This window comes from Pogona vitticeps, chromosome 3 (assembly GCF_051106095.1).
Source record: "Pogona vitticeps strain Pit_001003342236 chromosome 3, PviZW2.1, whole genome shotgun sequence".
In the NCBI taxonomy this organism is placed as follows: Eukaryota; Metazoa; Chordata; class Lepidosauria; order Squamata; family Agamidae; genus Pogona; species Pogona vitticeps.
This window is the reverse complement of record NC_135785.1, coordinates 193,724,704-193,738,253: the sequence shown is the minus strand read 5'-3', so window position 1 is coordinate 193,738,253 and position 13,550 is coordinate 193,724,704. Positions and strand designations below refer to the sequence as shown.

The 13,550-nt window shown below is 38.1% G+C and overlaps 1 protein-coding gene and 1 long non-coding RNA gene across 2 annotated transcripts in view; both read left to right on the top strand.

The window, feature by feature from the left end:
- Positions 1-8,751, top strand: part of TMEM47 (transmembrane protein 47) — a 31,310-nt gene extending 22,559 nt beyond the window's left edge. Inside the window, exon 3 of the mRNA XM_020791006.3 lies at positions 3,108-8,751. Coding sequence (XP_020646665.1) covers positions 3,108-3,286 — 179 coding nt within the window. The 3' untranslated portion in view covers positions 3,287-8,751. The remainder of the gene's footprint in view (positions 1-3,107) is intronic.
- A 1,057-nt stretch (positions 8,752-9,808) lies between these two features.
- On the top strand, positions 9,809-12,258 carry LOC140705701 (uncharacterized). Its single transcript, XR_013543579.1, has 3 exons — positions 9,809-10,057; positions 11,365-11,417; positions 11,944-12,258. It is a non-coding gene; the product is annotated as an uncharacterized LOC140705701 (long non-coding RNA).
- The last annotated feature ends 1,292 nt before the right edge of the window (positions 12,259-13,550 follow it).

Genomic DNA, 13,550 nt, shown 5'->3' with positions numbered 1-13,550 from the left:
AATAAACCAATAGTGAGATTTTGATGATAAATCATCTTCTTCAAAGCTGGGCATTAAAAAAGCATGCTGCTTATATACTGCCCCATAGTGCTTCAAGCACTCTCTGGGCAGTTTACAAGTTAATTATGCAGGCTACACATTGCCCGCCCGCCCCAGCGAGCTGGGTACTCATTTTACTGACCTTGGAAGGAGAGAAGGCTGAGTCAACCTTGAGCCAGCTACCTGGAATTGAACCCCAGGTCGTGAGCACAGTTTTGGCTGCAGTACAGCAGTTTAACCATTGCGCCATGAGGCTCTTAAGTTCTTATGGGCAGTTCCAAACTTACGTGGTGTTTCATGGATGAACTGGATCAGTGAGAGCCAATCAAAAGCTGTGTTAGACCAAGTAATATTCTGAACAGAGAGCTACTGATTGTAATAGTGCTCTGAAAACTTTAGGGCTTCTAATGAGAGGGACAGAATATTTGCCACCCTAAATGAAAGACATAGACAGAATCATTGATTTGAGCTATCTGGAGGAGGGTGATAATGATTATGATCTTAAAAGAAAATTATCAGCTCTCCTGGAGCATTGGACTTTGGTAAAAATATACAGGGAATCTAACTTGCTTTGCGACCTGCCCCTTTTGTGATCAATTCCAGTATAAGCCTGTTATATCCTCAGTGTCCAAAACTCACTCTTATGACTGCTTCCACCACTATATCTATTCCGCCATGTACAACAGCCATGCACTGAAAACATGCAAGATGGGGGATGGAAGGGCAAAGCAAGGAAACTAGTGAGCAGAAGGACAGACTGTGGGGAGAAGCAAGAAGGCAGAGGAAAGAAAATGAAAGAGAAGGAGAGCTCTGATGCACATCATCTTCATTTTACTTATTTATTGACTGACTGACTGATTGATTTAAGCAAAAAAAGCAAAGTGTGCTGCTTATATACTGCCCCACTGTGCTTAAAAAGCACTCTCTGTGTGGTTTACAATTTAAGTATGTAGGCTACACATTGCTGCCTACCACTCCCTCCCCGGCAAGCTGGGTACTCAGTTTACTGACCTTAGAAGGATGGGAGGCTGAGTCCATTTGAGCCAGCTAGCCAAGCCTGTCAGGATTGAATTTAGGTTGCAGTACTGTAATTTAGCCACTCCACCATGAGCCTCTTGATTAGTTACTAGTATCAAGACATTCATGTTTTCAAGGTACAATGCGCTTATTTTAATATTAAACCTAATAGGGAAATAGTATCTGGCTTAAAAGAAGCTGATTTCACAGCTGTTCTCAGAAAACCAATAGTTTTTCTGGAGAATTGCTTGTTGAATTGCTTGTTGTTGTTTAGTCATGTCCAACTCTTCATGACCCCATGGACCAGAGCACACCAGGCCCTCCTGTCTTTCACTGCCCCCCGGAGTTGGGTCAAATTCATGTTGGTCACTTCAGTGACACTGTCCTGCAATCTCATCCTCTGTTGTCCCTTTCTCCTCTTGCCTTCACTTTTTCTGAAGATCAGGGGTTTTTTTCCAGGGAGTCTTCTTTTCTCATGAGATGGCCGAGTATTGGAGCCTCCGCTTCAGGATCTATCCTTCCAGTGAGCACTCAGGGTTGATTTCTTTCAAAATGGATAGGTTTGTTCTCTTTGCAGTCCAGGGGACTCTCAAGAGTCTCCTCCAGCACCACAGTTCAAAAGCATCAATTCTTCGGTGGTCAGCCTTCTTGATGGTCCAGCTCTCACTTCCATACATAGCTACTGGAAAAAACCATAGCTTTGAGTACGCGGACCTTTGTCGGCAAGGTGATGTCTCTGCTTTTTAAGATGCTGTCAAGGTTTGTCATTGCTTTCCTCCCAAGAAGCAGGCGTCTTTTAATTTTGTGGCTGCTGTCACCATCTGCAGTGATCATGAGTCCAAGAAAGTAAAATCTGTCACTGTCTCCATATCTCCCCCTTCTATTTGCCAGGAGGTAATGGGACCAGTGGCCATGATCTTAGTTTTTTATGTTGAGCTTCAGATCATTTTTTGCACTCTCCTCTTTCACCCTCATTACGAGAGTTGCTTAGACATCCATATTAAAGTTTCTGCTATCATACCTTTGCTTTACAATTTTAAAAGAAAACATGATAAATTTTTGATCTCAGTATGTACTGTGCAAAACAAGTATTTTAGTGTTCAGTTACTGGGAAACATTTATTCTATTACAAAGATGATAAGTATATGTATTTGGTAGGGATGCTAAATATTAAACAGAATTTAACTTGGAGGTTATATGTATTTAATATACAATTCCACGTGAATTCTGTTATAATTAGCTGCTAATTAATGTTACTTATTTCAGGGGATCAGGCAAGATAAATGAGCTTTCCTGTATTAGATTTCTTCATTAACTTTTATTATTTTTCTGACTCCATTGTGATATACTGTAGTTATAGACAGCATTAAGTTAGTTACCTGGGTTCTGCTGCAGTTAAGCATGTATGAAAAGAAAAGGAATTATGGGATGGTAATAGAAAGTATTTATTGTTCATTCTTCTGAATCTCAAACTATCACACGTTATGCTCCTGAAATTTATGTCTGTTTTGAATGTTGTTTGAATTGTTTGCCTCATTTGTTTATTTCCCTCTGTTTTAATGGCCAAACTCTGGTTCCTTAGTGTAGTAAGGTGCCCTAGTGTAGGCCCATGATGAAGCTGTGGTACAAATAATAGACAAAGTTACCATAATTCACTAACACAAGAATGGGACTACCAAGCTGTTAATTTTTCAAAAAGCTATTGACATGTTAACTTATGTTAGTATTGTCAGGGTTATTGAGGAAAGACAGAGTTTAACATTTTAAATATATATATATATATTTTAAAAAAGTACTGTAGCAAGAAATAATATAATTGAGCAGATCTGCAACCCTTTTGATTTTATAAATGTTATTTTTATACTGAGGTTATTCAAATATGTGCTTCCATCATACAGTTCAGTTTCACGATACTTCTAAATATGTTGTATGAACGTATCCAGATTATATGTCTTGTTGCTTTAGTAGTAGATTTCCTCTAAGAAAACAATTGAAGGCTCACATGTGACATGGTGTCTTTTTTATTCTTTATTTTTTCTGTCTTTTCCCAGTGGTTCTTCAGGTGTGCAGTCTTGTCCTTTACCCAATCAAGTTCATCGAAACTGTCAATTTGAGAATATACCATGAGTTCAACTGGGGCTATGGCCTAGCCTGGGGTGCAACTATATTTTCATTTGGAGGTGCCATACTTTATTGCCTGAACCCTAAGAACTATGAGGACTACTACTAAAGAAGCTGTTTCTTCTTTTAAAGGAAAAGAATAACATAAGGACTTGTTCTGTCTTTTCTAGATCAGTGTTTTTAGAACTTTTGTAGAGTGTCAAGCAGTCTCCTCTATTGATTTGTCAGCCTTTACCCTTTGATTACAAGTACTTCAAGTAGCTTTTTAAGATCCTTTTCCAAGAATGGCAAAAATCACACTTGCTTACCAGAGCGCATAAACAGACTATGTAAGCCGTTGATACATTATGGGAAGCAAAGTTCAGCACCATTGAAGTATATAAATGTAAGTAGCCATCTTGAGAAGATTGAATGACAACACAGTTCCTGCTATAGCCTGCAAAGGAGTTGCTGGAAGAAGAAGTGTGTAGAAGGTTGCTTATCAAAAAATGATTCAAACCTTCTGGTGGGTTGTCCGTTTATTCCACAAGGTTGTTTTCATCCTCTGGGGCTTTTGCTGAAATTAAACCTGTAAACATCCAGATGCTAAGAAGAGTGAAGAGTAATGCTTAATCAATACATGTAGCAGTTTCCTGCAACACACCTTTGTACATCCATCAATCCACATTTTCCAGTCAGTTGTGGTATATCAAACACACTCTTCTAATTATATGGTTGGACTTCATGTCTCAGAAGTAACCAAGTGCTGGTAAAAAGCATGGAGAATTAAATGGAATCTATTGACTCCTTCAATAGAAGTTTAAAGAGAAGGAGAATACATGCATGAGCTGCCTTTTCACTGAACACATTTGATTTCCCAACATCACGGTAAAGTCCTCACAAGCAACACTCTCATTGTTTTTACAGAAGATATTTGTTGCTATTACTATCAAGAAAAATGTATAGAGAAAACATATGAAACTCCAGCTTGGTCTTAATAATGGAGTGAACGGGAAAAACGTTGAGTGAATTTAAATGTTCAAGAGCTTCTTAGGTGAATTGGATAGAACTGTAATAATTTAGTGAAAACATTCCTGTAATGATTTAATTGTCATATTTCTTTGATTTACAAACTTGATGAGCCATCAAATAAAAGCTTAACTAAGGGTATGCCAACAGCTGCTGTGCCCCTGCAGTTAGACAACATGACGTTGACTGCATGTAGACATTACATTAAGTTATGGATTGTTATAATAGGAAGGGAGGGCCATAGGTGCTCACGCTCTTGTGTTCTCCTTTTTAGCTGTGAAGGGAATATCAGACATTTCTCTGAACTGAAGAGAGAGGGCATGTGGAGCAAGGCCTGCCTCAGCTTGTAAACTGTGATTTATCATGATACCCAAATGCAGTCAGTATGTCCGTTTGGCATAGGCATTAAGATTAAAATAAAGGCCAACATAATGTTGCCTTCTTTACTATGCTTTTCAAAAATGGTAGCATCTATAGAAAATTAATATATTTAGACATAATGAAAGAAATATAGCTCTATAACTTTCCAAATGGTGCCTACTGATCCGAAAGGCTTTTGCTAATCAGTGGGAGGACCTTTTGTTTTGCATGTGTCTTTAGTTCACATCCATGTTGATTGTGTGTGGCACTAGCAGGTATTAGAGTCTCCCTGGTAACTGAAATGATAAAAGTGGTTGCTGTGCCACAACTAGGCCATTATATTTGAGCAGCAAAGAGACTTGTGGCCCCTTAAAGACTAAAAAGGTTTAATTTGGCGTAAGTTTTGCTGGGCTGCCGTTACCTTTTATCAGGTCTACTTCATGGAGTGCAGCTACTTGATTGTCTCAGTAGGTGAATATTTATACTCTGGCATTAACAGAGAAATGCCAACATTATATTTCAGAGAGGCAAGAGCTGTGCCCATGTGACAAATAGCTGATTTAGGTTTGATTTTTGTAGCATAATCCAGCGAACATACTTTCCATAGTAGGCTACCAGTGACCTGACCTAATTGTGAAAATAACACATTAGCAGGGTAGTGTGAGTTTATTCCATTTTCTACATCAGATATTATAGATTGACCAACAGTTATTTGCATTTATCATGGCTCCTTTATTGGTTACTTAAATTTTGCTGAAATATATAAAGATATTAAGACTCAAGTTAATTTGGGGTGGACATTTAAATTGGTGTAAACAACATGCCATTTATTTTTGTTTACAATAAGCTTATTTCAATATTTTCGATTTATCCTGAAAATATTTTTATACAGTGTATACAGTTCTAATATACAACTTTAGAAACAATTATTTTTGCTATACAGAAATTAAAATGTACCCTACCATGGATGTCCTTTAAGAGCACAGCTGTTGAAATGATAGAAGTACTGCTCAGTATTGTTGCCCAAGACCTCAAAGTCATGAATATTTAGTTACTGAAAAATACACACATGCACCAAAAGACAGTGTTTGACACATCCTAAAGCTAGAATAGTTGTCTTTATACATACCATTAGCAAAGAACAAAATGTTGATTGTGTTATATTTTGTTTCCTATGGGGAGATCATTATAAGGATCTAGACACCAGCACTTCACCCTCCACAGAAAGGGGCTGTGTGCGCATCATAACAGGTGGCAACAGCTTCTACATTGACAAGCAGCAGTATGTCAATAGTGATCTAGTATGACTTTTGTATGATAGAACAGGCTGTTAGGGTATCAGTTCCCACTTTGAATAGATGCTTATTCATGGTGATGGATCACACTTTGAATTGGACAAGACCAAACAAAGAAACAAAATTCCCCTGGACACAAAACTCTCAGTTAGGTGGTAAACTTTTGGTCCTCCAGAGGTTGCTGGACTGCAACTTGTCTATCAACCCTTGACAGCATAGCCCATGCTAAGGGGTGATGAGAGTTGCAACCTGGCTGCAGTATAGGATTATACATGGTGCACATCATCCTCTCAAAAGGAAGGGCAGAGGATACTAAGAACGATAGAGAATTGTTTGCTGGTAGCTGGGGATATTATGCTGGTAGCTGAGGATATTTGATGACTGGTATTTGCAATGGGCACTGAAGCTTAAACAAGCCAAAGTATTTTAAAATAGGGTGTGAAAGAATGGTGGCGGCACAGTGTTACAATACAGGTGACAAATGTTCTGTCATTGCAGGGGTGTTAAGGCTGGTATCTGGGTACGGATAGTTGTTAAAAGTATAGTAATACTTTTGAGATCATCTAGTGCAAACTAAGCTATTACTGAGTCTAGTGATGGCCAGTTTTTTTTTTTCAACCATTATGCTACACCCTCCTGGTGGTAATTTTCCATTTTAATGTCCATTCCTATAGGCATTAAAGAGCATAGTGACCACGCATTGTATGAAGAACCATCCAGGCTAAGTTGTGGGCCACACTTGTTTATAGTTTCGGAAAAGAACTCTCTGAAAATTTGGAGACCTAATCCCAGACTCCATAGCATAACCTGTAGCCCTTTGCTTTCTCAGACTGATCGGAGACTTCTGCTGCCTCTGTTATTTCTTTCACCCATGTCTGAGGATTGCTGCCTTACATAGGATTTAGAAACAAGAGGAAGTGGCTTAATTTCCTTTATTCTCTGCAAGTTATCTTGGGATAAAGTGACAGTTGCTAGAGTTATCTAACTAACTAGGCCCAAGAGGAAAGTTGGTTGTAAAGTGAACTTGGTTATAAAATGAGGTTGGGATATAGTAGTTCTGCAATGCGGGCAGGTTTCTTGAGGCACAGTTTTCAAGCCTTGGTTATTTATTCTTTGTAGTGGTCTCACAGAAACCAGTAGTATAACTCTGCAGTTTCATGACTATGGCCTTTCAAGATTATCCTAATCAGCCGCTGAATTCAGCTAAATTACATCAAGTCAGTATCTTTTGGGTTGCAGCCTTTGTCTTCTCATGTTTCAAATGAGGAAGGCAAGGCACTTAGGATGTGACCTACTTTCATCCCTCAATCAGTTCCAGTAGGCCCAACTGCATATTTCTAAATTTGAATTAGTCATAATCTCAAAGCCTTTAGTGACCTTGATAAGTAGAAAATCTTCAGCTGGCTGCTTTACATTTACGTTTGTTTGTTCAGTGATGTGCACCTACTGAAGAATGTAGGGAAGATAATATTGTGAGGAACCCTGCCTCAGATACAAAATGATTCAGTTCCATTGAAGTAAATGGGATGACATTAGATTAGGTTCATGTCTAGTTCCTCTAGTAGTGTATATTTTTTGTACTCAACAGGGGGATGTTAGCTATGCATTTGTGAGACTTTGTGTGCATTAGGACTGGGAACTTCCATTTATGGAATGTGTAGGACCAATCTGGCATTTATAGGAGCAATCTCTTAACAAAATAAAACATTCACCAAGTTGAACGGGTGGTTTGGGGAAGCACAATGAGACAGAAATTCCAGGTTATTATTTTATATTAATTCAGTAAACAAGATAATGCCACAATCTTGTCCACACCATTTTTGGTCATATAAATGCAAATGTTGATGCTGCATTTTCATGTTCTTTTAAACACAGATGATTCAAGCAACAAGAATATTTCAGAACAGAATTAGGAATAGATGCAATGCAGACTAGAAATACCCTTCCCTCACAAAGGATTAAATACTTAGGTCGTTGTGTAAAAGGCCACATTTTAATGTATAATCATTCTATTTAAGGGTTAGCACTTCTGTCTTATTTGGCTTTGTATACTGACAGGATTAATTTTTGCCTCATACATGTATTATTTTATCTTACAAATATGTGTGTATGTGTACACACACACACACACACACACACACACACACACACACACACACACACACACACACACACACACACACACACACACACACACACACGTATGTTGCAACCAGGGCTAGATCTTTGTACTTTTAAAGCTTAAAGTATGCCGTCTGGTGCTGACAAGTTATGTGGCACCTTTCTTGGATTTCTTGCACAATTACGTTTAGCTTTTGTAAGCTCAACATGTAAATTTTAAAGACATAAATATAGAGAGATCTATGTGTTTGAAATATAAGTGAGAGATATATATAAATATAAATATAAATAAATAAATATACAGATTAGCATGTAAACTGAATATTATTAAACATGCCATGAAATGACTGACAAGTGAAGTTTGATCTTATGGCTAGCAATGTAATTTATTCAGACTGTATTTTTGTACAGAACACTGCACACTAACCTATTGCCTCTCTGTGTCCTCTCTAATGCCCCAAACTGTGCCTAGAGGTTTCATTTCTGTCTCTTAACCATGAACAATGAATGGTTCCTCATGCTGTTGATAGAATTAGTTTCTTTAATGTTATTGTCCCTTCTCAAATGTATGCTATGTTTTATTAAATAATACATCAAAATGTGGATCACCTTAGTTAAGGAAAGAGATATGTTTGTATTCCTTTTCTAAAAAAAATCAAAATTTAGTGGTTATTCCCTCTTATTTTTAGTTTTCCATTTTTATTGCCATATCACAACTTTTGTAGCTTACATGAAGTTGTATGTTGAAAAAATAATCCAAATAATAATAAAAAAAACCTTGGTAAATGAATGTAATGTGCATTTAAACTAATGTCCTGATTTCAGATATTGCCAAGATAATGCACGTGCAATGATATGTGCCATGGAAATGAGGTCAAGCTCAGCACCAAGGGGTTCTAATTCTGATCTGGTGGAATACTTGCTACTATTTTTGTTTCTTGTCTCTCTAAGGTACTTAAAGGTTGGCATACTAGCACCAGGACAGATCCTGGAGACAGGAAAATGGTGACAGGTTGCTGTTTGGTTTCCATGCATGCATAATTAGAGTTTCTGCCTCTTCAAAACTGCCATGTAAGCATTCACCTGCATACCCAGGTTTCAGAGAAAGGTACACAATGCTTACCACAGACTTTTTTTGGATACACAGACTCTTTTAAAGATTTTCCTCTGTCATGCATGATCTATGAAGGCGTTCTGTTTATTTAAACATGGCTGGAAAGATGCACATGATTGGGAACCGACGCTTTTACAAACTTTTAACCTTTGCTTCTGCAGTTGAGTGCTTGCATAGAGATTTACTTAAGATTGTGTGTGTGATGTGCCATCATGTTAGACCCTACTGTGGCTTTCAAGGTAAATGAGGTATTTAAGGAGTGGTTTTATCATTTCATCCCATCCCCCAGTGAGTTTCCATGGTTGAACCCAGTTCTTGTAAGTCCTAAACCATTGCTGTATTCACTACACCATAGTGGATGATTAACTTCCCATTAAACTAGAGGCTCTGTAGTTTCTTATATCAAAGTGTTCTGAAATATTGAATTACTGGACATTTTGGGAATAATACATATAATGCCCCTTTGGAAGAGCAAATGTGCTTAATGCCACTTTTTTAGTTTGTTCAGTGCATCTATACATCTCATGCAATTTACACATGCAGCAAACATTTGAGGTGCAGAAATTTTTTTTTCATATGTTTATAGTTCTATAAAATACATATTTAAATAGCAACTATACCTGCAAATCTTTTAGATGTTTATCACCCTATCCTTTTTAATTACCTTTTTCAATAAGAACATTCACATAAATGTTTCTGCACTTTTAAGAGATGCTTCTTATCCTTCACAGCATATCTCAAGAGAGAAAAAAAGAGAAAGATATACCTGAAGACACATACCCAGATTGACATACTGTATATTTTGGCAACTCTTCCATACCTGGATGGGAACTGAATATGCATGGACTTGCTGGGGGGCCATCAGTTGGATTTCAAACAAATAGGACCTATGAATATTGTCCCCACATGTTTCGATGTGGATGCAAGCTGGCTAGACCCACAACAACTGCAAACCTTTTCCCCACATGCAAGATATTTTCTGGTAATCTCTGGTTTTGTATTTGTGGTAACAGTTTTTGTACAAATTGCACAGATGATGCAAATGGTATAACTAAATTTTGATAGCTGCCTTGCCTTGTTGCATAGACAGAAGCAACAGATTTCTGCATCTTTTTTACCTGAGCTTCTGTGCTTCCTTTGAGTGTGTGCCTGCATGCACAAATGTGTGTGTAGAATATATATGCCTTGCTTCATTAGTTTTGCACAAAAACATTTGTACAAATTGTGGAAACCTTCAAATCTCCCTTGCCCCCCACAAAAAAACCTTTTCTTTTTCTCACACTGAAGGTGAGAAATCTCATGAGGGTTAACAAACTCAGCATGTTGCCACCATGTTTTGAGACAGTCGGTCTCTTCAAGAGTGAGTAATTGAGCAAATGTTCTTTAGATCTAGTGAAGGTCTCTGAGCAGTCGACGAGTGGCAGGAAAATGTACTCTTACAGTGGCTTATATACACCAATATAATTTTAGAATGCAAAAGAATCTGCAACAGGAAAACATCCGCTCTTGCTTTGACTCTATGTCACTCTCTTAAGTCTTCATGTGGAAAGAGGGGTCTTTTAGACAATGTATAATTTATCAGCTGTACTTTGAATCACGTAAATTGTTTCAGTGCACTGCTTGGGGCAGGGTATTCAAAAAGACTTCCACAGACCTTAAAATTAGCTGCACATAATGAAGTAAGTGCTGCATGGCACAATGGGTTCCACAGATAAAGCTCTGGCAATGGAGCAACTTCTTCTAAAAACAACTCATATTTAAAAATGAAGGCGACAGCAGGAGACATTTCCTGACAGCCACTCGTTCATTTCAAAGTAGGGTCTTCAGTGAAAGAAATCCGGGGCAATTACAAACCAGGCCGAGGGACAATGAATTAAAGGACCAGTGCTATCGAAGAAGGAGTAGCAGTGAGATCCTGAGTCCATGTCGGTGAAGGAGAACTGTGGATCAAGGGCATGGTGCAGGAAAATCAAGTTGAAAGTCATATGAAACTTTTAATATGTGGCCCTTGAAAATAACATGACCATGATAAAGTGCTTGAATTATATCAATGTCCCCTCTCTAATATTTTGTTACCTTTCATGGTTCGGACAAGCTAAGCAATCTATGCAGGTTATTTAAAATAAACTGACCTGGGTAAGTGTGGTGCTGTGGTTAAACTGCACTATTGTAGTCAGATTGATCAGAAATAACTTGCTGCCTGAGATGAAAGATAAAACTCCAGCCCTTATACAGTTTGTTCAAATTGTCTACTGAATTTTATTTCATTAACTCCTCTTTCAACTTTAGAAAAAATGGCTAGAGAGAGGAAGGAGAAAACGAGACAAACACTATATTGTAAGGTAAGTTTTAATAGATTTCACAAATGTTTGATTTGTAGACATTCTCATGGGGCTTAGTTCTCAGAGAAAATACTAAAAACAATATTTAATTTCTACAACCTAAACTTGTGTGCTCTTTAGCTTTTTTTATTATTTCACAGATGATTTCAGATTTTGTGGGAACTGGTTTGTTGGCATGTTTTTTAAACTGCCATTGGACATCATCATTTGCAAGAGAGAGCATTGTATATTAAGACTTTTGTTAAGACTTTTGTTAAGTGTCACAAAATCTAGACTAGCATTGAAAACAATTTTCTCTATTAATACATTACCTCGGACTTGATAACTTCTTTATGTGATATTCCCCCTCCCCCTTTCAAACAGCACCATACAGTGCAATCCTGTGGTCTCTGATGGGCTTCAGGAGAGATCAGAAATCCCACTTGGAGGTCAGGGGAAGAGTTTCAGTCATCAGCACCTCAGATGGGTTGGGAATGTAGACCAGGCCTGGGCCTGTATGTCATCTAAATTCATTCTCTCCCATCAGTTGCAGGAGGAAGAGCAACAAGAGATAAAACAAGGAGGAAGAGGAAGAGATGCCAGTTCCCCTTGTTTTCTGCCTCATTGGCAGGAACCTAGCAGGGTGATATGCTCAAACCTCAGACTGCTGGGCCATAATCATCACTGGGTTTGCCCCAGAGCATGGAAACCTTATTTCTAAACTTTAACTCCTAAAATCCTTTGCCTGTTATGAATAGTGGAAATGCTGGCTGAGGGGATTCTGGGGATCTGGTATAAAAAAGTAATTTTTCTAAGCTTTGAATTTTAATGAAGCTCCAAAATATAAAGACTAGTAAACCCAAAATGGATACTAACGGAATGTGTTCAAAACTTCCTGCTTTTTTTGTGATCCCGAGCCTGCAGATAGTAGGGTGCGAAGGGCACAAAATGGAACATTTAACTAGTATTTATTGGTATGTGTGTGAGTGTATTATGAATTAATGACCTCAAGAAGGTTCTGTCATTAACAGCACTGCTCAGAATTTGCAAACAGAAGACTTATTTTATTCATGCAACTAGGACTGCAAGGATCTCATCTGGGGCTGATTGGCTAGATCAAAACAGAACTTCATCTTTACCTCCATTGCGGCTTTCTCTTTTCTTTTTAATGCCTGCCTGCTTTTAATTGCAGAACCATTTCCCCTTGTTTTTGGTGTCTCTGTATGATTCCCCTCTTGTAGAGAGGAAGGAAGGAGGAAGCTGTTTGGAAAGCAAAACACTGTACCCTAAAATTAAATGTTTCATGTCTGGTGTGCATATAGCCAACAATGAAATACAGTCAAGGAAATACATATATTTGTACGAGTATCTGCCTACTTGGAGATAATAAACAGGTGCCTTGAAATGAGCTTTCAAACCACTTTCTAACAAGTGTAAGTTTTCTTTCTTACAACATCTTGAGAAGTCTGAATGTGTGTATTTTGTTAATGATTACACATTCAAGCCAGCCCTAAAACTCTATGCTAGACTAGTTGGGTACATTGAAATTCTGACAGCTGACATAAGTGGGAATAGCACATTTTCTTCTCTTAGTCGCATTGCTCTTGGTAGCCGAACAAAAGTACAAAGGACTAAGATTAAGGAAAGCTGCGTCCACAGCCTGTCCTATCTGTGATTCACAAAGCATAGCTTCTCCAGTTGCTAATTACCTGTCAGTCATCTGGAGCTCTTGCGGTTCACACATTTTTTGCCATCAGCTTAGCATATTAATTTACAGTCCAAGTGGAACAAAGGCTAAACTGTTCAGCAGGGTAGAGTAATGTGTGGCCTTTTCAAGCCAAAACTAACGAAAAGCAGAAAAATGGTGCTCTTTGTTAAACCATTGCTGTGTTGCTGGCCTTAACTCTGGCACACATACTTTGTGAGCTCACTGCTATTCAGGACTCTTGAGGGCGGGGAGAGGTGGATACAAGATACTTTTTTCCCCAGCTAAAGCTAGACTTTTTCAGATATCCAAAAATTGCTGAAATTTAAATTGCTTGGAATTAAATTGTGTGACTCCTTTTTTTCATTTCTTCTGCAATATTGCTGGATGTGTCTTAAGAACATAGATCAAGATATATACAGTAAGTCATGGTGTGGGCTCCCACTAAA